At 38.8% G+C, this 27973-nt stretch overlaps 1 protein-coding gene across 1 annotated transcript; it reads right to left on the minus strand.

The window, feature by feature from the left end:
- Positions 1-280: 280 nt before the first annotated feature.
- Positions 281-27029, minus strand: pla2r1 (phospholipase A2 receptor 1). The gene is made up of 30 exons (XM_044352850.1): positions 26540-27029; positions 24158-24538; positions 23828-24001; positions 22773-22937; positions 22222-22335; positions 21065-21214; positions 20600-20794; positions 20325-20488; positions 19827-19937; positions 18465-18577; positions 18199-18368; positions 17861-18069; positions 16613-16758; positions 15387-15471; positions 15149-15284; positions 15024-15059; positions 14681-14841; positions 13238-13302; positions 12347-12444; positions 12119-12255; positions 10017-10134; positions 9697-9836; positions 8286-8427; positions 6971-7200; positions 4833-5013; positions 4579-4713; positions 3421-3543; positions 3159-3335; positions 1592-1627; positions 281-1311 (listed from the first exon to the last, which is right to left on the minus strand). Exons 1-30 carry the CDS (start codon positions 26685-26687, stop codon positions 1094-1096), a joined length of 4458 nt encoding a protein of 1485 aa, XP_044208785.1. The 5' UTR covers positions 26688-27029; the 3' UTR covers positions 281-1093.
- Between the last annotated feature and the right edge of the window lie 944 nt (positions 27030-27973).

The following is a 27973-nucleotide window of genomic DNA, read 5'->3' on the forward strand; positions in this document are numbered from 1 at the left end:
TTCAAATATTATTTGTTTGACATATATTTTGGTCAGATTGTGTGAAGTAACTTTACATTAGTAAAGCAATACTTTCACCTCCATTATTCTGTAACAGGGATGTTGTGCAGTCTTCTGTGGGAGGAAACAGTAAATGTTGGTCATACTTTGTAGTTCTGCCAATGCAGTGTTATTACACTAAAAAAATGAAGCAATTGAGAGGCAGAAAAGGGAATAGTAGTATTTCACAGGGTATTTCTTCTATTTCTAAGTTATTCACACAGTAATAAATAAACTGGAATTGTTGGGCCCAGCTTGAATTTATTAAAACACAAAGACAATTGTGCAAAATATATCTCAAAATTTGCTTTGCAAAGTGAAAAAGAGAACAAATCCAATCATCAGTTGCCTTACACAGTTTCTGCTAGTTTCGAGCATACAACAAAAAACTCTCGTAACAATATACAGCATGTATACTTAAAAAAAATAAAATATAAAAGTAATACTGACAAAATAGCGGTACCACATGTACAGCTCCTACGACTCCTGAATTCTCAATCAAATCTACATGTATATTACAATTATTGTTGTAACTTTAATTTTGTCAACAATATGCCTCTTGTCTATAAAAATGGAAGTTAATTGTCTCATTAAGTAAAACTTCACTTACTTGTTACTGTTTTCCAAATTAGAATAGATTAAATCATCATACTGCAGGACTATAATAAACATTAAGTGTTTCGTACCTCTTTCAACAAGTTAAAAGCTCTCCAGCATCCCTTATTTAACACGCTCATGTGAATTTTAAAATACTGACTGCTGTTAGTCTACTTCAAACAACAGTAATTCAACTGTGGGCTCCTATGTGTCAAATAAAGAAATAACATTTGCCTCATTTAAATGATTTGAATACATCTGTAAAGGGGGGACAACTGGGATCCTTCAAACACATTTTCAAAATTTATGACTGAATGAAATGTTTGCCATCATCATCTCACCACTGTCCTGAGGAGTCAGCGTCACAGCTTCACAGTGTCATCTGGCATTCATACCTGATGGTGAAATGGTGGTGAAAACAACAGAGACCTAAAAAGATGTGGAGTCTTTAAAAACGTTATTCTCCTGAGTGAGCTTCCAGGTCTGTGATCAGCACATTTCCATCTGACTCTGTAGCCTGTGAGCTGGTTTGTCTGTAATAAGCACTGCCGAGTGTAGGGAGCCCGCGAAAACGTGTAGAGTTCCTCCTGTATGCAAACCACATTGCTCCTGCCAGCAGAGCAAAGATCAGTACAGCCACCAGCACTGCAGCGGGGATGATACCGTGATGTAAACCTGAAATATACAGAACAAAGCTTTTATGTAGTCATATTTTTGTTGTGAGTATGTTTAATTCTTGATGTGATGGGGCTGTCTTTGAATTCCATCTATAAAGACATACATATACTGACATATATATAACGTGCATCACATTATATAATAGACTCTGAATACAATGAATCAGTCTCAGGAGTTTTAATAATATACTGTATCCTCACTGAGCTTAAAGGTGAGAATGTGAATATACTCCTCATGCTTATGGCACCTATAGGACACATTAAATTGTTCACTTTACCATTCAGGGGTTCCACTTCCACCTCAGTAATTACATCTGCAAAAGAACACATATAGTGAGGTTCAGTATAACTTATTATCTATCATCTTTGGTATTCAGACCATGTGGTATGAGCCAAGAAGAAAACTAACACTCATATTACTTCTTGAAAGCTCACTGCGATGGAATGTGATCTTGGTCAAAAATGGCACAGCCACAATTGTCAACAGGATCCGTATGAAAACCTCATTTTTAAATGATTTTTACTGTTTACATTTCCAGCAATTATGTTAAACTTCAATCTGTATACTTTAAGTACTTTGGTAGTACTTATTTTTGTTGATAATAAAACAAACATTATTTGTGGTCAATTGACCCACTTGACCTCTCTCTGGCCTTATGAATCAACAACTTTTTCTTTTTGCTAACTTGTGTTTATTGAGTAGCATTTTTGATATACATTCCAGATATTACACATATTTTCTTCAACATGTAGGATAAGAAAGATCTGTGCTCCTCACCATCAGAGCCTGGTTATGTTTTAAAATGGTGGAGCAAACTTTGAAAGATAGATAACCAGCGGTGGAGATTGGATTTAGTCAAGAAACAGCCACCTGCACTTGTCTAGATTAGTTAGATTGAAGTTTATATGAAAACCAAGAATGCATTAAGAACAATATATAACTGGGTGGATCAGGGCAGGAAATGATTATCTGAAGAATGGCTATTTCATATTTGAAATTATATTTATAAAAACATTATGTAGCCTAAAATGGTAGTAGGTTACCTAAAAATCTGTTAGCTTATTGGGAATCGCTAGAAAGTTTCAGAGCAACAGCATGCATGGGAATAAATGATAATATAATAGATTTGTGTATATTTCTCGCTGAATAATTCGCTGCTGCGTGGTGCTACTGTTGCGCTGTGCTGCTCTGTCTTATCTGTCAGTGTCCTCTTTTCGTGCTGTGATGTTATAAATTTGTTTATCACTGTGTGAGAAAAGGAACGTGTGGTGTGAGAGCATGTGAAAAGCGTCAACTGTGTGAGTCTCATGGTCAATGTGGTAGACTTGGCAGCCCTGGCTGTTTTCACACTGAAGGGGGAAAGTTTCTCTGTGCTCATCTTAAATCTGAGTTAAAGACGTGTACCTGCAAATATTCATTTGTGACCAATCATGGTCAAGTATGCTTGAATTCTCCAGTGAGCATTCACTGAGAATGGACTTCTGAGTGACATTGGAGATATCTTGTGTCCAAAAGTTTCGACTTTTATATTAAAAGATTCTGTATTTTTCAATTAGGGAGTCATTTCAAGAATTTTAACTAGTTACTAGAACTTTTTTGTGAAAAAAAATAGACACAAATTATTACCCTAAGCACGGAAACATATTTGAAAGGTACTGGCATGCAGGCAATTTATTGATTTTACCTGAGTGTAGGTCTTCTTTCTGACTCATCTTAGAGTGATACTCCATTCAAAATCTATATGTTATGGTAGTATAAAACACTTCCCCCTGCAGGCAGCTGTAAAAAGTTTATGGTTTGCTCTATCCCCATGAATTCCTAGCTACGTTCCTGATTCAGTTTACCTGAGATGGTTTTGCAGACGAAGCCGAGCCGCTCTGTGCACCGTGACAAGTGCCATACTCCATCAACCACCCTGGTAGTAACACAGGAATCCGCAGTCAGCTGCTTGGAGTCTGGGGCTTTGTTAGACCAGCTGGTGTAGTCCATAGGTGAACCATCCACCCAGGCCATAGAATCAGCTAAAAGCAGATGCCCAAAGTTAATGATGTGATTTCAGGGATAAGTTATCATCTGATGGGTATGTGGAGAGTGATAGGTACTTACTGTCAATGTTGAAGTAAATCCCCAACCACATACTCTGGTGAAGGAACCCTGTAGACCACAGCTGCTCCAGAACAAAGCGGTTCTCCGTCTCATTCTCAATGGTCAGGACATCAGAGGTGTTGACTGGAAAGTGAAAAACAGCACAACAAACTCATAACTACTGTGCAGTTTAAAGGGACAGTTCGGCATTTGGGGAAATACGCTTATTTGCTTTCTTGCTGAGAGTTAGATGAGATTTTCAATACTTCTCTCCTGTTTGCACAGTAAATATGAAGCTACAGCTATTGCTTAGCTTAGCATAAAGACTGAAAACGGGGAAACAGCTAGCCGCAACTTGTCGTTTTCACACTTTTGTTAAAGATATAACATGTTCATTAGTGAACATTAGAGGTGCTGGTAGATGGATTTTGTTGCCTCTGGACAGAGCCAGGTCAGCTGTTTCCCTGCTTCCAGTCTTTATGCTAAGCTAAACCAGTCGCCTGCTGTCTGTAGCTTCGTATTTACCGTACCGACATGAGAGTGGTTTTGATTCTTTCATCTAACAAATGAGCAAATTTCTCAAAATGTTGAGCTATATTCCTTTAAAAAGTAGTAGTGGGTGAATATTAAGTAAACTCAGCACAACTCACTCAAACACTAAGCAGTCTCCTTTTCCACCTCTGCATTTTTCCTTTTCATTCATTCATTAAATCCAACATAAAGATTAGTTATGCAACAGTAAATACATAGAACAAGAGAATCCCTCTGTGTTGTTTCATTGTGAATAAAATTTGCATTTCAAATGATGCAGGCATTTTTTAAATCTGTCATCAGTCTAATTTGCCTAATCTTCACAGGTCTTCAGATGCTGTGAAGATGCATAAAAGGGACTCTGAGTTCCTACTTTAGTTCCTCCAGGTCCATGGTTTTTGGTTGAGAAGGGCTACAAGTAAACACATTTTTTTCTAAAGCCTGGTGCATTTCAGCACAGCACCCATATTTGACCTGTAGGGGGAGTATGTATTCCATCCTGCAGATCTGAGTGATAAAGCTGGCAATTCTTTTGTGATTAGTTATTTAGTCTACATTTGCAATCATGGTGTCATTATCATTTAAACAAAAAACAACACAGAAATTAAATAACTAATGATCTCTCAGATAGCCAAAATCGTACCCTACCTTTCTGTCTGCAGTGCTCTCTCGCCTCTTCAAATGTCAGTCTCTGCACTACAGGCTCAAAGTTGTAACAGCCACGTCCAAATTTAACCCACGTAGAGGGACACACCACCTCGTATGAGATAAATGGTTTATTCCCTGTGAGAAATAGCGAGAGAAAGGCAGAAAATTGTGGATTTTCACACATTATGAGTAACAGACACCCAGCAGCAGAGTTGAGCGCTCAGATTTTCATATTTTACTGAAGCAGCACTGACTTGGTGGGGCAACATGACACAGGGCTCCTGGCAGAAGAGTTTCACAGTCAGCTCTCCGCCAGCCGCCATTCACGTCCATGTACACACACTCTCCCATCACAAAGTCGTCATCGTCATCGGCCGCGTCCCAGTGTGTGTACACGGTGTCACTGCCATCTGACCACTGATAATTGATACCGCTCTGTAAGCAAGCACAGTCATTAATGTGTCAGGAGGTCAATCTTGTGGCACTCAGTAACACTTGACACTGATTTAGATCACAGGGTATAGCAGCAGTGGGTGTCAATCATTGCATGCACAGCAGTTTGATGGACAAGAATTAGCAGTAATACTACTTATATTCATTTATATTGCTCAATCTACAATCATGTCTGTGCTTGATTATAGTGATTTTGTACATAAATATGCCACCCCCTTCACCTTGAGGTCTTTTGACTCAGTGTATCTGTGCTTTAATGCGGATGATTAATTCCTCACTCACTGCTATGTCTTAATAAGTGGGACTGATCACATTAACCAAGAGAGGGAAGTTGCACTGTATATTGTTTATTTATTGTTTATATTGTTTATCTATGTCTGCTCTCTGATCACTTCTAAATTATTATGTCAGATCACCAAACATTTTAACTTTGAGCTAAAAAGCATGAGGAACCGAGGAAGAAAATGGTTTTAAATACTATGCTCCACACAAATGACTTAAGGCAATCCTCAGTGATGTATCGCATCCTCTCTATGGCGAATATGAGTTGTAACCCTCAAGATGAAGGTATAGGGTACTGCCTTTGCAGACTGCTCATGCTCAGAGATCCTTCATACCCTCTAGTATAGCTCTCTCTAATCTAATTTTATCTAATCTAATCTAATATCTATCTCTTGGGGACATTATATTCAAGCACTTGCTACTTTTTCTTTAATGTGGAACCAATGTCCAGTATATAATGTATGTAAATCATGTGTGGTAAATTTGTGTGTTTGTCAATTTGTCTTGCGCACAAGTTTCTCTTGAAAAAGAGATCTTGATCTCAATTAGACTCCCTGTTGTTTTCATTAAATGTGTCTGTCTAAGGTTGAAGACGTTATCCAGTCAAGTAACAAAACAACCTTTAAGGACTTTATCAGTGTTGCTCACAATTATCATGTCATTCACATGACATTTCCCAGAGTTTAATTTTAATCCTGGTTTCTGAGATATCCTGTATACAATCTAAAACTCAGATCAAAATTGTTTAAGGAAACATATTTTTAATTTCTAACAAAGAAACAAGACAGCCCATGCTTAGGTTGAGGAGGTGCATAAATCTGCACATCCCTAAAGGGGAATCCAGCTACTGACTCACTAGCAGTGACACACACTCATTGTTTCACAGCAAAATAATCAAACAGCTTTATCTGAAGCAGTCATAATACTTAACAGACTATGACAAAACACTATAGTTGTTTGCTAGTATCTAGTTAGGATGGTTGCTGTATTATACAGTGTAACTAGAGTTAAAAGAACAGATTTAGAGACAGAAATCTAACAGAAAAATAACAGACAGAACCAGCTCTCTCACTTCCTTTCACTCCATGACTAAGACATTCCACGGAGGCTCAGTGATACTTGAATCCAAATGTTAAGGCTCTGGCTGTCTGCTGGGGAAGTACATGCCTGTGGACATGGGCGAAGTACCTCTACGAGGGCAAAAGGCCAAGAGAAAAACCCTAAAGGGCATGCCAGACAACTGTAACTATCGTCTGCAGGCATCTGCGCCAAACACACCAAACCAAACATTAGGTTTCCATTCAAGGAATCTTTTGAAATTCTTTCCATTGTACGTCAAACCTGCAGCTGACATATTTTGCTTTATTCAGACTTAGTTACAAGCCTTTTTTTTGCTCTAACTATTGGCTCTCTGTGTGTACCTGTTATATGAAAAACAATGTAAAATTTGCCATCTTTAGAATGCTAATGACATGCCGTTATAGAGATGAAATCAATCTGCTTTTAGTGAAGAAAAAATGACAACAAGCACATGATGAGTATTAAACTACAATACTAAAATGTATCTCATGCATGCTTATGAGGCAGCATTTAAGGATGAATGGTAGAAATGCAAAAAAACACACAGAGAGTACATATAGTATGATAGGATACTTACGTCTTGACTATACAGTCCAATCCAGTGGGGGACTGCCAATCTATTGACAAGGACAGTAAGGAAAGCCTGGTGGTAGGCATCTGTGATGCTCACTAGGTCCGCATCATTCTCTATGCACATATGTGTCGCGTCATACCAGCTCATGTTGCCAGAAACAACCTTGTAGCTGCGGGTCCGGTATTCAATATTGTCCGGGTGGCGATAGGAGTGGGTGGGAGGTTTGGATGTATCTGTGACAGAAAACAAAAGCGAAAGAGAGGAGTGTGGGAAGAAGGTTACATACCAGTAGGGTGTGTCAGAATGACTACTTCAAGGTGTTATTGTTTGGGACATATGCAGTTAAAGGATGATTTGTACTCACAGCAATCAAGGTAAAGATTAAAGCTATGAATTAAATTTGAAGTCAATTAATGCAAGAGCATGTCTAAGGGTAAGGCAACACCCCTAGAGAATGACATGTCACTGGTGTCCTTGTGTTTTTTTTATAGTTGAATTCATTAAAGATAGTGTACCCTCATACAAAAATTTAGGTAGTGCTTTATCTTATAGGCCACTGAATTTTATACAAATTCCTGGAAATTTTCGGAATAATTTGCAGGTATTTAATTATCATTTTTTAGGATGGTGTGATTTGGTACAAATTATAAGGAAAAACAGAAAAAAACAGATATAATTACTTAGTTTTCAGTGTGTAGTTTTGTGTGTAAAACTACATATTAGAATATTAGATTCTCTCTAAAAAAGAAAAAATCTTATATGCTAATATATACACACTGAAAACCAAATAACTGTCTGTTAAAGAAGTGTTAAGAGTCTAATTTATTAGGATTTTTTGCAAATTAACAGCTATGTATGAACCCAAATATAATGATTGGGCACTTACCAATGACACTAACACCTGAAATTAATTGCTCAAATTGTTAAATACTTGCAAATTACTCAGAAAATTTCCAGTAAATTAGTATAAAGTTAAGGGACCTGTAAAGTAAAGGGTTACCTAAATTTAGTTTTGAAGGTAATTATGTTTTCTATTTTGTTCATGTATTTATTTGATACTATAAGAATGCATCATTTTCTTCATTTGTGGGCTAGTACCACACCAACACTTGTCAGCACTAAACATTTCAAGTTTATTTTGAATTGCAGAGAGAATAAGCTAAAAAAAGTGTGTTTCAGAGATCATTCAGTGTCAGAAAACACGAGTGGTCTGACACCAAAAGAGAAACATTGATGTGCTGAAAGACACTCAGAGTGACAATGAAAGACGGACAGTGTCAGAATACAATCAAAAAGAAAGAAACTGAGGGAATCTTACCTTGAGGTTTTTGACAAACAAAGCCATACCCATTCTCGCTGCACTTCTCATCGTACCATTTTCCTGTCAGGTGGAAGTTGTGGTTGTTGGACAGAACAGTACACAGTGGTTCATCCGCAAATCCGCTGAGCCACTCATCCTCCTGGGGGTTCATAGAGTGAATATCAATACACACATGCAGACGAATACACACAAACCCATATGCAAGTATACATTTATGAGTGTGTACCATCTCCATTCTCTTCAACCGAAGTTTGGTGTGTTTATACAGGGTTTACAGTACACGCTCACTTGCAACCTATCAACATTTCCCTGTGATTTTTTATGTTTTTTATGTTTAATTCCTTTAAAATAAGTATTTTAATTTTAAGAACCAGGTTATACCAGTCCCATAGATTAGAAAAGTGAAAAGTTATGGTTCTTTAAGACGTTAAAGCTTGGATAAACATGGACATCTCCTAGTTGAATTAATATATTTTTGATAAAAAGTAACAGGTGCAAGCTTGTGTACATAAAAATGTAAGGAAAGATGCCAACTACAACCAATGCCACAGAGCATTTTGGCAATAAACACGCAATCTGAGTGAGCTGAAGTTTAAGATTACATTTATAGAAACTTCTAAAGCACTCAGCAGTTTAAATCAGTTTACTTTCAGGTTATGGGGCAAATTTGGATGAATGCAGCAACTATGGCACAAAGTTCTGTTCATGGTTTCAACAACGAAGCATCCTAAATTTTCTACAGCAGATTTGTGCCTCTGAGTGGCTTATCTGTAGTCCACAGTGGGCATCAAAGTATTTTGAGCCATCTGTCATACCAAACTGACAGAAAAAACATTAAACATTTCAGAAACAAAAGTTGATATCATTTAAACTGATGGACATAGCATGAACCCATGATATTATTAAATTATTCAGGAAACTCCAGTCATTCTATTAGATATACAGTAGGATACCTTTGAAAGAAGACTTTCAAATGGGAACTTATAGTGTTAAAAATACTTCTTTAACCAGCAGCTTCTCCTGTTCACAGAGTCTCACGCTCTTCTATCAATCATAGACATCATTCAACAAAAAGACATGGAGCTGTAGTGAGTATACTGGTCTTTGCTCATGATGTCATTTTCAACAGCAACTTAAGAACAAACTAAATTAGGTTTTGTTTTGAGCAGATACTGTGAAGACGTTGATTCACAGTAGATCATTCTCCCTCACCGCACAAATACAGACACATGCTTCAGCCCAAGAACCAGAAAAAACTAATTTTCTGCCAAATTCGACTCTTTTGGACACTATTTAACGACTTTCTTCTAGATTTTTGAGCGACACATATTCACACACATATAATAAGAAAAGACAAATTGCTACATTTCCAACAGTCAGCAATGTAGGTCAACCTAAAGGCCCTTACAGTGAGATAGCTCTTTGGTTCAATTGGAGACCAGTTGGTGTAGCTGACTTGTTTCCCATTGGTCCATTTCATGGTGTCTTCATCCCACAGGCCGATCCACACGCCTACAGAGCTGCCCTGGAGCAGCATGGTGATGTAGGCTGCAGAAATTATGCCATGACAACAGAAAAACAAAATAGAGCAGTATTCCTTCCTAACATGCCTCATCAGTAGAGCTACACAAAAGCGCAAAATCAAAGTGGCGTTGTCTGACGCTGTTTGTATATGAAATGAGCCATTCATTGACTAATTGTACAAGTGACTTTGCCCAGTGCCTCTACCTTGTTCAATCTCATCTTCTATAGTAACCAGCGTGCCTTCGAATGAGGAGCAGATGGACTGGGCATCTTTCCAACTCTTTCCCTCCTTAGGACTGCCAGGGAGGTGAAGCAGGAGACACTGCCAACACACACACACACACACATCCCACACAAAACATGAATATCACATTCTGAAATGCAAATTATCTTTCCCCTGTCACCACCAAGACTTTTTACTTTGGAGAGATCAGGATTCAGTGTAAAAAATTCCAGCATGTAATCGCCTTTGATAGACAGAGAAGGACATAATTTAATAGTGCTGCTGAAACAAGAAAAAAAAACAAAAGTTTGGCACCCTGCATGCATCATCAAGAGATCTGCTTCTTATGATTAAATTTGAGGCAAATTAGACAGGTAACATTACACACGGCTTTAACATCATCACATCTACACTCTTTATATCCCATGAAGTTTACTGTAGCTCAAAAATGTACTTAAATGTCTACTTTAAAACAAGTAAGACTGTGCTAGAGGTTTAAAGCACCAACCATAAACCACAATGTCCCCAGTTCAAGTCTGGTTGGGAACCTTTGCTGCATGTTGTTCCCTATCTCTCTGTCTCTCTATTCATTTTCTGGGAGCTCTCTCATAAAATGCCAAAAAAAAAGGTTAGACAATTACTTTTTGTTCCATATTTTTATGCTGACGAAGAGAATTTCTACAAGGTTTTCCATTCTGTTCAGTATGCAGAATGATCTTTCCCAAGTCAGTGGGTCTCATCTGGTGCTACACAGTACTGAATATCATTCTTATCAAGTTACTTTAATATTTTGTCTATCTTTCTGAAATGTCATTTTTGTTGCAGTCATTGGGTTGAGATGTTTTCATAAAATAAAAGTCAAACTGAAACATTTATCTTGCAGTGCGTAAGATTTAGTGGCATCTAGCGGAACGGACTTGGCAGAAATGGAATATAATATTCATAATTCCACCGGTATTTGTCCCAGTATGCCCAATGGCCAACCTACTGTTGCAGCTGGAAAACGGTGGAAAAATTGTTTTGAGTGTCACACATGATTTATTTCATCAGCATTTTACCCAGTCGGTCTGATAACATTTGGAAAGTCTAGAAGAAAGTCAGGATTAACAGTCAAACGGCCAGTACGGTAATGTCGCACCAGACATGCGATTTTAAAACTGTGAACTCATTTGGTAAGCGCAAGGGCTTGAATGAAATGGATGTTCATTTATTCGTAAAAGTTTGGCACTGCAGATTTAAAGAAAACAACATTTTGAGATCCATCACTGTACTATATGGCATTCATTTATATATTTTAAGAAGAGACCAGCTTGTTTTGCTCTCCATAGAGGTTGACTCAGCTTGAGCATTGTCAGTGGGCGATAATTCTGCAGTAGATAACATAACTCGCTAAGGAACAGTGAATATAAACACAAACATCCTGCCTCAACCCAAAAGGCAGCTGGGAAGTCAAAGAAGCAACATTTTTAGAACCAAGTTGTGGGGAACAATGAGAAACTCTCTTGCATTTTGTACAACAAAGAAAGTGGAAACTTATTTACAACAGTAATGGCTTGGTGTACTTAAGGTTGTCAATGAGACAAAATAAAAAAATAAAGCTACAAACATACAATATTTGCTGCCATTTACTTACAACAATCATGGGGACAAGATGAAATTACATCATGGAAACTCATGGGATTATAATATAATTTCTATAATTTCCAATAATAAATAACACAATGTTTTTTTCCAAAAGATATTAAGGTCTTAGTTTACAGATGTCACTAATTTACTTATTTTACGGAGTGTGTGTTGACTTTTAAATTTATTGCTCAAAAAAAAAAAAGAAAAAAAAATTAGATTTTATTTGTCTTCAAACTGCTGACAAGATGGCAATGAACTATAAACTCAAACTGCAAATTATTCCATCAGACAACCACGGGCAATGTCACAAACAATATAGCCATATTGTTCTATACATTTTGTTGTGTAGCTTTAGGCTTTAAAAGGGGACATAAATCTGTGATTCAAGTGTGTGTGTGTGTGTGTGTGTGTGTGTGTGTGTGTGTGTGTGTGTGTGTGTGTGTGTGTGTGTCTGAACCTTGTGTCCAAAGTACAGCCATTGCTCCGGACAGCCTCCGATGTAGTGCGGCTCCCTGGGAGTCTCCACCACAGACACCGTCTTTCTCTTGCAAACATAGCCGTGGAGATCGCTGCATTTACTCGTCGACCACTTCCCTGCGATATAGGAAGGAGGCAACACACTCTTGCATTTGCAAGTATACATGCATCTGAACGTGTGTGTTACTGTGTGTGCATGTGTATTTACCTGATGAAGAGGACATGGTGACACACAACCCATTTTTTCTAGAGCCAGCACTCCCCTCTGCCCAGTTCTGAAACAGTAATTCTGTCTTGTCACTCCACCTGCAAGCACACACACAAACTTTCAGTGAAAATTGTTTCAGCTTGCTTCACTAGAAGAAGTGATGGTTACCTCTTTGTTTCTTTTGGGTGGGTAAGACACCTCTGTGTCTTGTTACCCACAAGACACAGAGGTGGCTTTGTGAGGCTCTCAGGGCACAACAAACATGCTCACAATGACAATGCTAACATTCTGGTGTTTAGCAGGTAATGTTTAACATGTTCACCATCTTAGTTTAGAACACTGACTGTACAAGGTTCAGTGCCAGTACAAGAATCGAGAAGATGTAGAGATATTTCACTAGATAAGTGAAAACTTTGACCTGCTGGTGGTGCTAGATGAAAAGCCAGAGGATCATTAAGGTCAGTAGGATTCATCATCTGGGGACCATGAACGTCTGTGCAAAATCTCATGGTAATCCATTCAACAGTTGAGATATTTCAGTACAGAATAAAGCGGTGGATCAACCGCCACGGTGCAAGCATGGCTAAAAAAGTAGGTAGTTTAAACTATTTGTCAAATTATATTTGGTATTTGGCAACACCTCCAACCCCTTTTTCATTTATAGCTTGGCTCTATTTCTTGTTATATGTATTCAGTTGGTTTGCCAAACTATTTTCTCCCAGAAAATAACCTTCTTGTCAAACTTCTATTAGCTTAGTGTCTCCCTTTTCCCCAGAGACCTGGGTTGTAACATCAACATTTCCTTACTAAAGATGTGGACTTAAGTGTCAAGTGCTGTAATAGAATCAGTGGCAGTAACAGGAAATGTTTAACAAGCTCCAAAACACACACCTGACCTCCTCTCCAGGCTTGCCAATGGACAGGCCGATCCACCAGTCAGTAGGGCCCAGTGAGAGCTGAGGAGACACAGTGAAAAGAAGCAGAGATGAAAAAGAACTTGAACTTCACTTTTACCCTCCTCCTTTCCAATCCAGGCCTCACTGGGCTGGAAGATTCGGCTTTTCAGAGCCTCTCTTACATGAGCAGCCATTCAGGCGCTTGCTCTCCTTGGCCCGCGCGTCGCCTCTTTCATCGCCTTGTTTTGTTCCCTTTATCCCTCACAATCCTCGCCTGCACAAGAGACTTCTTTAGCCCGGTCCGAAAGACTGCTGCCGAAAACAGTCTTTTTCTTACTCCTCGTGTATGGGGCCACTCGAGCATGAAAGTGTCCACATATGAGGTGCGTTTTAGCTTGTCGATGTGTGTCTGTAAACACTTGAATTTGTATGAGGAAAGAGTGAGTCGATTGTGCTGACACTTGTTCATGCACGTGTTTGTGTTTCACTGTGTGTGTAAGTGTGAACTGTTAGGAAGAATGGGGCTAGTGGGCCATTCAGTGAAGAAAAGCCCCTGTGATTAAGTACATTTCTTTGTCTGTGTTGTCTGTGTGAAACTGTTCTACTGCTCAATGAAAACTACAAAACAAAGTGTTGATGTCTAATGCTCTTGGCTTCACTTGGTTACAGCAGTTAGGTGGTGGGAGTATTTGCACTGTGAAAAAGCAAATGTCATTTTATCTTTAAATAAATAATCATATGTCAAGTAAAGAGGTAAAAAACAGTAACAGTTGTTAAATATCCAAAGAGATAATAGTACTGTTTGAATGAGTTATTTCTGCGTGTTAAAATTTCCTTTCATGCAAAGAAAGTGTTGTTGTTTTATTAAAGATGTTTTTTGCATTTTTGCCTTTATTGGATAGTGGGTAGTGAAGTGGCAGACAGGAAACAAGGGGAGAGAGACGGGTATGACAGGCAACAAAGGTCCCTGGCTGGTATCCAGTCAGGGACGTTGCAGTTATATAGCATGTGCTGTAACCATTTGGCTACTGTGAAGCTCCAAGAAACAAGTTTAAAAAGAAATGTTGTGCAAAGTTTTAAAATTATTGTCATCCTATGTTTCAACTCCTATTTAGAATAGGATTACATGATTATACACACCTGTATTGTATATATGATATATTATCACGTATCATTTTTGATACTTTTGGCCAACATTTACAACAAAATTTGTTGATTGTGACACGCCAAAATGTGTTGAATAATTCAGGAAGTTTGTTTTTAAAAGCAGATGATAACAAAAAATTTAATTTATATTTTGGTTGATATTGGTAAATAAATCTATTGCTACCACCCCCCCGGAAATACAAATCTGTGTATATGAAAGTTTGGTGATACAGACTTTTTCTCAATATATGTATATGACCAGATATAATCAGAGGTAAGTAGATAAACAGACCCGCCGCAAACGCTCCTTGACGAAGTGCAGCTCTTCTCTGGAGTGAATGGACAGCAGGTAAGCTCCCATCATCTGACAGGCCAGAGAGACGGCGTCCCAGTCGAAGGGCTGCTTGGCCAGCAGGTACTCGGCTCCGCGGTAAAACACCCAGGGCTCGCTCTCTGAAGATCATTATGATACACAGCACGTGTTCACGTAATACAGTATTGAATATATCCAATTGCATAATGACAAAGTTCTACTTGCTGACTGACGACATCGCATAGTAGTAAAAACATTAATAACACCTTTCAGTGTCTACAAAGCTTACATGTGAGCTTAAGTAAACAAGAAATCTACTTACGCTCTGTGTACCAATAGGGTTTTTTCAGTTTATCACCTGCAATTTAAATCAGAGTGTGGTTTATGCAGCCGTGATGACGTGTGTATGTATGACTGTGATGAGAGTTTTGGTGTGAGGGCTTTTACCTCTGGACAGTTTACAGATCCACTCGTGTTTGGTGTCACAGGGCTGCGGCACGAGTTTGTCGGTCACGTCACCGTACACAGCGCAGTCCCTCCTGTCATCCTCCTCGTTCTTATCCTCTATGAAGGACGTCACCACCTGCACAAAAACAAACAAAAACAATATTAGATACATCTTCTGCCTTTTACTGACTTCTGATGAGACATGTAGATACTTCAGTGAACACCTCTTTGTACTTACAGGGGAACCATCGGACCATTCCCAGGCTCCAAGTTGTTCAGGGTCTCTCTTATTTAGGCCCACCCAAAACCAGCGACCCTCTGTTCTGAAAAGGAGGAGCACAACACAAACAAACTGCAATACGAGCCCATCTCATCATGTCTTATAAACTTTTCAATCTTTTCATTTGTGCAAGAGTAAATAAACTCTTTATAATATCTTTCATTCAGTTGTAGGCCTGATCAATATTTGTTTTACTTGTTTTGTAAAAAAAGAGAGATTTGCGTTGCTTCATGACGCTCACTGGGGCAATATGGATTAAATCTCTTATCTTATAATTTTACGTCACAATATCAATGCACAGTATATTGTGATGTAGTGTAAATTGTCTGTAAATTATTATTTATCTAGTTCTTGTTTTATTTTATTTTAAATGTATTTTACTGGTTTTATTACATTTTCATCTTTTTTTTAGATTTCTTGTGTACATTAGTCTCAAATTATTTTACTATTTCCATTTGTTCTGTCTTATTATGAGCTTGTCAGTCATCTGTAAAGCACTTTGAGTTGCACTAACCTGTATGAAAAGTGCTATTCAAATACGGTTTGATTGATACATTTTGTGACAATTCTTGCAAACAAGTACTCAACTGCTGAAGTTGAGTTAATTTCTGTGGAAATTAAATAACTAAAAGAAAATGTATAGTGAATTAAATACCCAACAAATCAAGGAACTTCATCACATTGAAGCCAAAAAAACCTGTAAATCTAGTATTGTCGTAAAATTACCTAATAAAGCCTGAGAAATCAAAGAGATATTTTCCTTGGTATGAACAGAATAGGGACATTTCTGACGATTTCTATGATCATCATACTGTCAAAACCTTACAATTACTTGATTTTACTTTTATGTTACTTGATTCTATATCTATATTACTTGATTCAACAAAAATATTTAATTATTGTTGCACATAATTCACACTTGCAATTAAGAAACTTAATTTTAAAACACTTTAAAAGTTATTACTTGGTTACTTGACTTATTAAGTTGGGAGTCTTTTTTATCATTCCACAATCATCTGCATACAGGTTATAACACAATCCAAAACCACATTTTATCTTCAAAAGCTAGTAATTAACATCTGCACTCACTGCTCTGTGCACATGAAACAAGAACACCTCAACTGAGGCATTCATCAATTCCCAGAACATTCCTGCACTAATGAGGCCCAGAGGGCTGTACCAACCCTTCGAACATGGTACTGAGGAGCCGCTTAACAAACACCTGCTCCTCATAGTGGTGGAAACTAGCCAGCTGAGCCCCGAGGGCCTGACAGAAGAAGTCTGCTTCCACCCAGGAACGCTTCATCAGGACTTTCTCATCGTGGAACACCTAGAAGAGCAACAGCTGCTGTTAAAGCCATTTATACAATAGAAACATAGTAACATAGAACATAGAAACATGTAAATGACATGTAAATAATGTAAATCTTGCCGTATTTAAATTGCTAAGAATAATAAGCAGTTCCATAGTTTCATGGCAGTATGCTTAATTAGGACCAATAATGATCTCAGTCAGCCCTGGCTTGTGATTGGCTAAAACATATGACATGCGGTAGGTGTGTGTTAAATAGTTTAGTTAAAGGGTTGGAGCCTTGAGAGCACACTAGTCTTAGACCATGTTTGCCGTGTACGTTCTTATTGTTCTTGCCATGATTTCTATACTTATCATGCTTGCGTTGTATGTTTTTATTTTGTACGTACAGAAGAAAGTGTTCAGTTAACAGCTGAAATGAAGAACACCGACTACAGAGTTTTATTGAAGCACACGTCAACTACATGCTTGGACTCTACAGCGTAAGTGGGCATTTTCAAGAAATAGACGGAGCCACATTAACAGCTTCTGTCAGTTGATGTGAAACGGACCACAGACACTGTCAGTATGTCAGCCTTTTAAAATGTAACCAACCTAACACACAACGTCACAGTTTTATGCTTTATTCATTTAGTCATTTCATTTCTTTTCTTTTTCATAAAGTGAAAATGATACAGCAAGAATGAGGATATGACAAGATTAGAGCAAAATGGTTAGTTGATCGAAAGAAAATTAATCAACAGATTAATTGTAATTTTTCAAGCAAAAATGCCAAATATTTTCTGGTTCCAGCTGCTTTTGATGATGTCACTTCAGCACTGGGAAATTGTGGTGGGCATTTTTCACTACTTTTTGACATTTCCAAAATTAATCGATGAAAATAATCGTTAGTTGCAGCCCTATCTTATACAGAGCATTGTGTATACAGAGGGCAGACAAAAACAAAAGAAAGATTGTAGCCCACAGTAGGTACAATTTTGGGAAACTTTCATAATGTTTGATTTTCTAGAAACTCTTTTTTAAATTAAAAGTATTATTATTTAAGCATGACATGCATCCGTAGAGCTGAAACGCAGTCAATTGATTGATTAGTTGAACAACATAAAATCAATGATCCAACCTTAAAACAGTGGAGCAGTCCAGAGTGTGATTCCCATCCTGGGGGACAGGGGGCGTAGGCATCAATGTGATGCTCTGGGAGCTGGACGTCCTGGTAACTGGTGATGCTCTGCTTGCACACAGACAAGGCCTTGTGGGACTTGCAGTCCTTCACCTCCCAGTGTCCAAGAGAAGGTCCACCTGACATAGCAACACAGCCGCCGGCACTGACTAGGATAGGAAAGGAGAATATGAAAGAGTCAAACAAGAGGAGGGAAAAGAGATTAACTCCTCTCACTCAACACAATCACAGTGTATTTTTCATAATTAACAAACTAAAATATCCAAACAACTGGCTACCTGGCTGGTGTTTGTTCCAGTTTGTGAAGGTGAGGGGAAGAGAGGAGCCATTGTGAGGAAGCCAGAGGTATTCTCCCCGCCTCTCCTGGTCCATGAGGCCGATCCAGTAATACATGCTACTGTTGGCCCCGCTCTCACTCAGCAAACTGTTGACAAATGCCTGCTCAAATCTGCCAGTGTGAGGAAAATGAGATGAGGCTGAAATGTTTCCACAAATGAAAAAAATTCTTTTAAGATCACATTAAATCGGTTGGTCAATAAGCCACCTGTTTTCCACAGTAAGGAGAGGGGCCTTGCAGTAATATCCCATCAGTGCATCGCCATAGTTCTGTTCGTGGCTAGTCACAGCGTAGCAGGAGTGGCCATGACGTTTCCAGCCCTACAACATCAACAACAAATCAAACTCAAGCTATGTTTTATTCCAAACTGCAGTTTTTTCTATATTGGACAAGATCAAAACATTATCAAATATAGCTCCATGACGGATTATTAAAACACACAAATGATAAGAATAAAGAAACAGTCCTGCATCCGGAGCAACATTCAGCAGAGTCAGTATTCATATTGGCACTACTGTCGAAAACTTTCAAACTTACCCAGTCCTACTCTCGAGTGAAGGTTATATTCTTTATGTTAGTGTGTATGTGTACAATTATATGCAGGTCTGCTTGTGTTTGCAAGTGTGCATGTGTGTTTTTGGAGCTGTGGTGTTTTCACAAGTGGTGTCAATTTGCGCCCCCCTTTCACCTTTGTCCCATCTACCCCTCACCCTTCCTCAACTTGGGGGTCCAGAGGCCTGCACCAACATTTACATGAGGAAGGAATTCAAAGCTTTCTTTAAAACTAGTGAGAAATACTTCAGTTTTGCTGATGGGGGTCATTTTATGGACAAAACACTTCACACCTTTACCTGCCTGACCCTACGACACAGACAATTGGAAAGGAGAAGATGAAAGAGTTGAAAAAGAGGACGGAAAAGAGATTCACATTAGCTCCCCTCACTCAACACAGTGGATTTTTCACGATTAACAAACTAAAATATCTCATCAACTGGCTACCTGGCCGGTGACTTAAATCCTGGCAGGAATCATCAGAGGCCGCCTGAGCATGTCCGCTGATATTGTGCCTCTGGGGCAATTTTATAATACCCTCAAGTCTGAGGGTATGAAGTAGCATGATGACTCAGGAGTCTGATATTCTTGTAAACAGAGTCAAGGAGCAACGTGAATGCCAGACAATGCGTCAGCAGCCGAGTGAATCAGCTCATTGTGCTACTGACAGTGCAATGTGCTCAGAAGTTGAACTGTGGCTGGTGCACACCCTGATCTGTACGCCTCACAGCACTGCCTGACAAAGTTAAAAATAAGAGGCCTCGGTCCCAGCCTAAAGTAGAAGTTTGTCATTTTCCCTTAATTGGAGGATGTAATAGCATAACAACTTATTTTTCCTTGAGTGAAAAGTTATCTGTTGTAAGTGAATTGTTTTGTAACAATCTGTAACTGAACGTCTTTAACTTGTTGCAAAGGTTGAGCTACAATCCAACAGCAGTGCCGCTGGATAACAGGGTTTTACTGTCTTGCTCAAAGACACTTCAGCAGTTGAGTACTTATTTGCAAGGACATTCCTACCTCAGGACAACCTTCATCCCATGTTCCAGCTTGACGAACGGGAATCTGACTTTCTCTTCTACACACAGCGGGGAGTCGCTCATCACATGACGCTAAAAGCCAGGTCCCTTCCTGTGGAAGACATTAGCATCTTACTCTAACAAAGAACAGCACCCAATGAATGCATCCAAACATTATAATAATCATAACATGTATTAAAGGGATTAGAGCCAATTAGTCGATTTCACCATTTTCTAATGTTTTATGGATCCAACAATGAATCAATTAATCAAGAAAACACTTGGCGGATTAATAAATAATCAAGATAATTGTTAGGTGTGGCCCTAAAAGGGATTAATTCAATTTCAATCCACTCACATGAGGAGCTGAACTCACAACTGTATTTTCTGTACTAATCTGCACTAATTCAATACTGATTTGATAAAATCCTTTGAGATGTTATAATTAAGTTTCAAGCGTGTTTTCACATTAGAGATGCACAAACAAGGGATTTCCCACCTTCCTGTCTGCCTTGGCGCAGAGTGCCGCATCTGTCAGGTTGTGTGGAGGCTGATACTGGTGCCACAGTGTCAGAGTTACTGGCGAGCCATCAGACCACTCTACAGTTGGCGACGATACTTGTTTCCAAAGACCGATCCATACGTCTGAACTCTCCCCAGAAACTGTGAAACATGGCATTCATATTCACACAAGACAAAACAGTGTCTGGTATCTATTTGATATGTCAGTGCAGTGTGCATAACAACAGGACTTCACATTTCTGTGTGCCTTACAGTTAGCCAGAAGGCTGAGCAGCATTTCCACCTCAGACAGGGAGTGAAGGCTGGTGAGGTTTGCTCCATGAGAGCCGCAGGCCTGGGAAGACTCCTCCCAGCTTCCTGCTTCTGCCTCTAATAGCACCCGGTAGCAGAAACCATTATGAGGCAACCAGTCATTAGCGCACACAGTATGGATATACTGCCAGTTCTCTGGGAGAGGAGAAAACAGGACACACAAGAATACCAAAATTTTTAAAACACAAATTCACAGCAGACATTGTTTTGGTCTAGTCTCCAACAGTGCAAAAGAGAGGAAGGTCAAAAGTTCACTCTGCAGGTGCAGTGCAGCTGTTGAGGCCAAGAGCTACAAGAGCTAAAAAAGCTTCTCGTACATTTTGCACTTTGCCTCATAATTCATTCCTGCCAGAGTCTTGGAAACCTCATGTCAGGTGTATGTGTTTTTTCCTCGTGTGCTCTCACCCAGTGGCTCGACTCTCCGGGTGTCATTAGGTGTCTTCTTACAGATGTAAGGCAGAGCAGACTCACAGGAGAGACTCTGCCAGTGACCCTCAAAGGCAGAGTTGTACACTCCGCACTGTCTGTTGTCCTGCAGCGGGCTGGCAGGCAGACCTGATGGGAACACAGTAATGGGAGCAATTCAATCTCTATGGTTTGTTTTTTTCTGGGTTTTTTTTTTTCAGATTTCCCCTAAGCAGTATTCCACTGCCTCCATATATAGATCAAGTTTTACATGTCATAACAGATGCTTTTCATAATGGGTGTACATGAACATTATAAAAGCTTTTACTGTACTTTTCTGTACAGAATTAACAGAAGTGAATTCTGTAACATTTTTTCAATGTAATATTGACTAACTGAAGAAGATAAAACAATTAGAAGGAGAATCTAGATATCCTCAATTATTAGATTTGATAAAACGTTTTGATAGCTCTCCATGATTCAGGTACTTATTTATTAACTTATTTATATTATGCATCTTTTGGTTGCAGCATTTGTTTTTTCATTTGCATCAAAAGTTGCGGAATTCCTTTTCTAGTACTATTACCTTAAATGTAAAAACAACAACTAAAAAATGGTTTCCTTAAAGGAATACAAACACATATGTTCATATCTAAATAAAATCTTCAGTACACTACATTTCTTATTATGTTTTATGTAAAGTGAAACACTGGCAAGGGTATGGAGTTGTGAGAATTGCATGTTGAGAATGAAATGTCTATGTAATAATGGTTCTATGTATTTTGTTAGTAAGAAACCATTCTAAAACATATTAAGAACAAATGAACTGTGCCATTGTCAAGAAGCAGTTTGGAGAACTTGCACCAATCCACACCAAACATTTCAGAAGAAGAGCTGGTGATTCCTCTGGCTCTTACACTTATTTTTTATGTATGTATCCACACTGTTCATCTGACTCAAGAGAAACTTTTATACACTGTATGATGATATTGCACAAAGGATCAGGTTTTATGCTAAATTTCATATGTCTCTTTCTTACAAAATGCCTTGGACAAACAAAAATATAAATATAATTAGAACACACTGTGTATCATATTGATGACATCATGTGATAATTGCCTTCTCACTTAGTTCTGGGGTGAACAAATAATCAGCACCTGTGGTGAAGTTGACCAATGATAGAGGCGCTCCATCAGACCACTGCCACCCCCGACCATCCTTCAAGTGGTTCAGCCCGATCCACACCATTGCTCCGACGCTATCCAGTCGATCTGACACAAGAACCAAACACAAGAGGAGGGTATGAGTTGCCAACACAGCTTTCAGTGGAAAATAGGTCATTGGTAAATTATTAGCAGGTTTCATATATCGCTGTGGGAAAAACTAATCAGGACAGCAGACAAAATAAAATAATAGAACAAAATATAAAACAACTGGAAAGGAGAAAGGCAGAAAGAGAAGAGAAAGAGTGAGAGGGACATTATAATGATTTACAACATTGAAATATAAATAGCAAGGAACTTAATCTGAAACTGTGAATGAGGAATTAGTGTAATCCCTCTGGGCAAAAACATATCAAAATCACATTCTAGTGCTAATTTAGAGTTGCTCTTGTACTGCACATGGGTGTAATACAGCTACAGCACATGACAGATGTTGCATTCAGAAGCTTTATGGTTCCTGTATGTGTTCTCTACCAGATGCCTACCTCTGATGTACCTGTGCTCTGCCAGGCTGGTGATGCTGAGCAGATTTCCACCTTGAGCCTGGCAGGTCGACATCGCTTGACTCCAGGTGAGGATGGTGTACAGGTTGAACTGGTAACATGCTCGCAGCTCCTGGTTTGATTCCCAGAAACGATCACAACTGGAGTCTATGAATAAAGCCAGTAATTAAAAACACAGTGGGAAGCTCTGTGACAGGAGAAGTGAGCCAGTATGCACATGTGCCCAGGTGCATGGGAGCGTATGGTCTGACATAATGTGAGCGTGGAGCTTGAAATTTCAGGAATTCTGTGAATGAAAAAAAAATGAGGGGGCAACAAAAGTTCACTTAAAAAGAAACATATTTTTATGTTATACTGGGTTTACTTTTTTCAGTCAAATAAAAACGACTTCAACTTCACTCAGCTGCTGCTCTGGTTGAGAAAATTCAGCCGGTTTAGCTAAGACAATGAAATACTGTACATCCCACATGAGTAGAAATGCAAGAAATATTAAAGGGACAGTTTGTTTTGATTTCAATAAAAGAAATCTCAGTGGCACACTAGTTCATGTTCAAGTTCAGGGTTTTCACATACGCATCAAATACATTCTATAAATAATGGCAGTGAAACGCTTTCTGTAGTAGCTCGGTCCGCTATGCAAGCTGATGATATCAAAATGACTGAACTAATAAAACTAAGATCAGACACAAAATAAATAGTAAAAGCAGAAATGAACAAAAAGACACACGGAAAAACAAGAGTTGACACTTATAGTAGTAGTATATATGGCCAAAAGTAAGTGGACACCCAAACATTACACCTGTAATGTGAAACCACAGGCGTTCATTTCCTGCTGAAACAGCCAACGCTCTTCTGAGGATGTAGGGATTTACTCCCATTCAGACACAACAGCATTACTGAGATCTGCCACTAATGTTGGATGATAAGATCTGGTTCCAAGGTTCCAGTTCATCCCAAAGGTGTTGGATGGGGTTGAGGTCAGGGCTCTTTATATAAACTTCTTTTCTTACTCAGGTGTGTGTTTGTGTGTATTTTACCTTGCACCGGACAGAAGCCCCATCTTTCGGCCTCATCATAGTGAATGGTGGTAGCACACCACGGTAGATGGTCCTCTCGCCCCTCAGTCGTGCACTCCGAGTACCATTTGTTGTTGTATTTAAAGGGCAAAGCGCAGGGCATGCCGTGTGCATTTCCCAACAAAGTGTGGATATCTGCAAATAAAAAACATCCTGTATGATTCAAAATGACAAATGTCCCCGTGTAGACGAGTTAGAGAGCAACTGAGATGACTGGTTTGTGTTGTTTAAGTGTGTTAAATGAGCTGTTACATTTTAATACAGGAAATTTGTAGGATAATTTATGTTTACCTTCATAGGGATATGAGCAGGGCCCTTCCCTGGGGGTGTTGTACCTTTTCCACTCATGATAAGAGTTTTTCTTAACCACCACCAAACGTCCGGCCACAGCCACCTTCCACTGGGACGCGCCATACAGCATGTTTCCACTGCAGCGCCACCACAGCACGGGCAGGGCCATGTCGCACTCGAACGTACCGAGAGGCTGCGTCGTGTCAGAGATGTTGAGGCCCAGGCACATGCTGGTACCCAAATTGAAGAGGCGATGTCGGGAGACCCACTTCCACAGCATGCGGCGCGTAGGCTGCTCGCAGTCCTCAAGCACCAGGTTAGAGCGATCCACGGTGACACAGCGCTTCAGCGGCTCACTCTCCAGGATAAACAAACCCTTTTCTAGAAAGGAAATGGGTGAGAGATGTGGCACAAAGGGAAGAAGGGCGAGAGACATAGAGGAGGAAGTGAGGAACTGATGGGAATGTGTAGCAAAGACATGAATGGATGGATTTGTCTTGTGAGAGGAGAAGAGATGAATACTATATACCATAGCTTACAAACTCAGTGGGATATTTTAGGCCTCTTGTTTGACGTCTCTCTCCATCAAAATGAAGCGATATTCTCACTAGATTTAGAAGGAAAGTGAGGCGCTCTTGCCTTGCAACATGAAAAGAGACTTTGTGTAACTGGACACTCTAACAAAACAGAGGATGTATACTGAATGTACACAAAAGACTGTTTGTATAGATAGTGATGAAAACATCTCATGTCAGTGCATACTGGAGAGAGAAAACAGGCTGTGTAAGTAGATCTAGATGGTTAAAATGTTGGATTTTCATACTTGAAATAGCCCGAGAAGGGTCTGAAGGTCTATATGACCCAGTATGTGGGTGTACTTTCATGGTCTGGATGTCCTTCTCTGTTTACACTAGCATTGACTGTACTATAATAGTATTATACACCCACATTACATTGTGTATTGGAAATAGGGCTGCAACTAACGATTATATTTATTATTGATTAATCTGCTGATTATTTTCTTAATTCATGGATTCATCATTTAGTCTAAATTATTAGAAAATAGTGAAAAATGTGTGTTATAATTCCCAACAACTCAAGCAGATGTATTAAAATTTACTCTTCTGTCCAATCAATAGCCCAAAATTGAAACATATTCAGTTTACTGTCATATATGACACATAAAAGCAGCAAATCTTCAATCAATTAATTTTCTGTCGATCCACTAATCGATAATTGGAAGCTTTGGACAAAATTGGAACTACAATGATTAGTTGATTAATTGATTAGTTGCTGACTGGTAAATTAATCGCCAACTATTTCAATTTTTTTAAGTTTTGAGTAATTTTTTAAGATCTTTGATTCCAGCAAATGTGAATATTTTCTGGTTTCTTTAGTCCTCTATGACAGCAAACTGAATATCTTTGGTTTTTTGACAAAACTAGAACTAATTGATTAATCGACTAATCGTTGCAGCTCTAATTGCAACCAATCTGTAAGTAATTGTTCATTTTAATTGATTAATTGTTTGATCTATAAAATACCAGAAAACAGTGAGAAGTGCCCATCACAATTTTTCAGAGCCAGAGGTCATGTCTTCAAATTGCTTGTTTGGTCCAAAAAATAGCCCAAAACCTTAAAAAAGGTTTATTTACAGTAATACTTTTACAAAAAGCAGCAAATCCTTCACTTGAGAAGCCTGAACTGAAAATGTTTGGCATTTTTTCCTTGATGAATGACATAATGGGTTAACTGATTATTAAAATTGTTGATCAACTGTCTTTCGATCAAAAATGTTTCAGTCCTACTACAAACATAAACATCACATGTTAATCATATGGCTGTATGATCATATTAAGTATAATAACACTGTAGTATTTGTATTTTTCACTATTTAAATTTCACTTTTTTGTGATAATAGTTATTAATTCATTTACTTTAGGGGACAAAAAAAACCCTAAGAGCACGTTTGTCTTCATCAGCACCAGCTCGCACAGAGAGGAAGATTTTGTGCTGCTTCTGAGCTGGATAATAAAAATCACTGGTGGTAATGTGAGCCAGGCTGCAGCCTTGGGGCTCAAATTGTGGTCCAGGGACCACTAGAGGACTTAAGGAGAGTTTAGGCGGGTCCCCAGAAAACTGCAATATTTAAGATTTCGATCACCATCATTTCACACACGGCATAGCCTGTATATGAGCACAATAAAAACATTTTGCAGTGATTATTCTTCTCCTCCATACACTCTTCAGTACAGACAGTTATATAATTCATTACCGTGTTAAAAGCATCAGACAAAAATGTGGATTCATTTTGCAGGAATAGGGGAAGGGGGGTGGGGGGGTCTTTGTCAACAAAAGGGACAAACATATGACTGAACTTACTGTAAAACTCCATGAGCTGGTTTTTCTCCAGGACCTCATCGTCCTCCTCGGTGACACACACGCAGCTTTTCTCCAGCAGCAACACTGTTACACAAACAGCCGCCACAACAGCCACAGAGTCCATGCAACGAAACAACTGAATGAACATTTCGACGGCGGGTTGCGACGTTGAAGTGCAAATGTCCGCACATTCCGGTCACAGAGTATTTCGGGCTCGTTGTTGCTCCCTCATAGAAAACTTTGTCTGAGTTGGTTTTCAGCGGGGGACCAGCGACGTCACGTCTGACGGAGGAGCTGTTGCTGCTCCCCGGTCTGGAAGCTGCATTCCTGCCGGTGCGGACTGTTTTCACTGGGTCAGAGCCATGAGACTGTATTCCGTTTAGACCGAGCAAAAAGAGCCTTTAGCAAACAAACAAAAACAGAGAGATGGATAGCAGTGGTACTAATCAGCCTTCATTAACTCAAGTACAAATATGAGGCACTTGTAGTTCTGCAATTTCCATTTAACAGTGGTTGAAAAACTGCCCTTAAATAGAGTTTTGAGGTATTGAAGTATTTGTACTTTACTTGAGTATTTCCATTCCATGCTACTTTAGGGAAATGCTGAATTTGTATTGCTTTATTTGACAGGTGTAGTTACTAGTTACTTTTCATATTGAGATTTTACACAAGCTTATAAAATAAAATGCATTGTTAAAGATTAAACCAGTCATTTCCAGCCTGTTTGGCTTGTGGCTCCTTTCAAAAAAGAGCAGTGTCCATTTGGGGCACTTATGAATTGTTGCAACTCCACAATAGTCCAAAAAAAAGTATAGATTTCTGTAGCAGGACTTCTTTCTAATCCCATGAATCTCACAAACCCCCAGATTTAACCCGGGACCCCTGGACTGAACTACCAAACTTCATACTTAGAACTAGCTTCACCTGCTACAACAGCAAAATACTGCATATTAATACATCAATAATAGTAATAGTATAACACTCACAGGGGCCATTTTCTGCAGTATAAGTACTTTTACATTTGATACTTTAAACACATTTTTAGTGTAACATACTTAAGTAAAATTATGAAGGCAGGACTTTTACTTTACTCCCAGTGCAATATGGCTTCATGGGCACTGCTGACTGACGGTGATACCATTTAACTAATTTTATTTAATTGGATATCTAATTTAAGGACATTTCCTCCTTTACATATCTGGTTTTCACCTTTTTATTGTTTTAATTCTATTAAATATGCTCTGCTACTTCACTGACCACCGGTCATTGTGGTTTATCATTTTAGGAATAGTGTATACTCTATGTACTAGGGATACAATATTGTGTCTGTTCGGTGTCATGTACATATGGAGATTATTTACCTATATTGTACCTTGTATTTTTCTATATGTGGCTGTATACAACACTTGAAAATGTCTTTTTTTTATCTTACTA

The sequence above is a fragment of the Thunnus albacares genome, chromosome 1, assembly GCF_914725855.1.
Source record: "Thunnus albacares chromosome 1, fThuAlb1.1, whole genome shotgun sequence".
Classification (NCBI taxonomy): Eukaryota; Metazoa; Chordata; class Actinopteri; order Scombriformes; family Scombridae; genus Thunnus; species Thunnus albacares.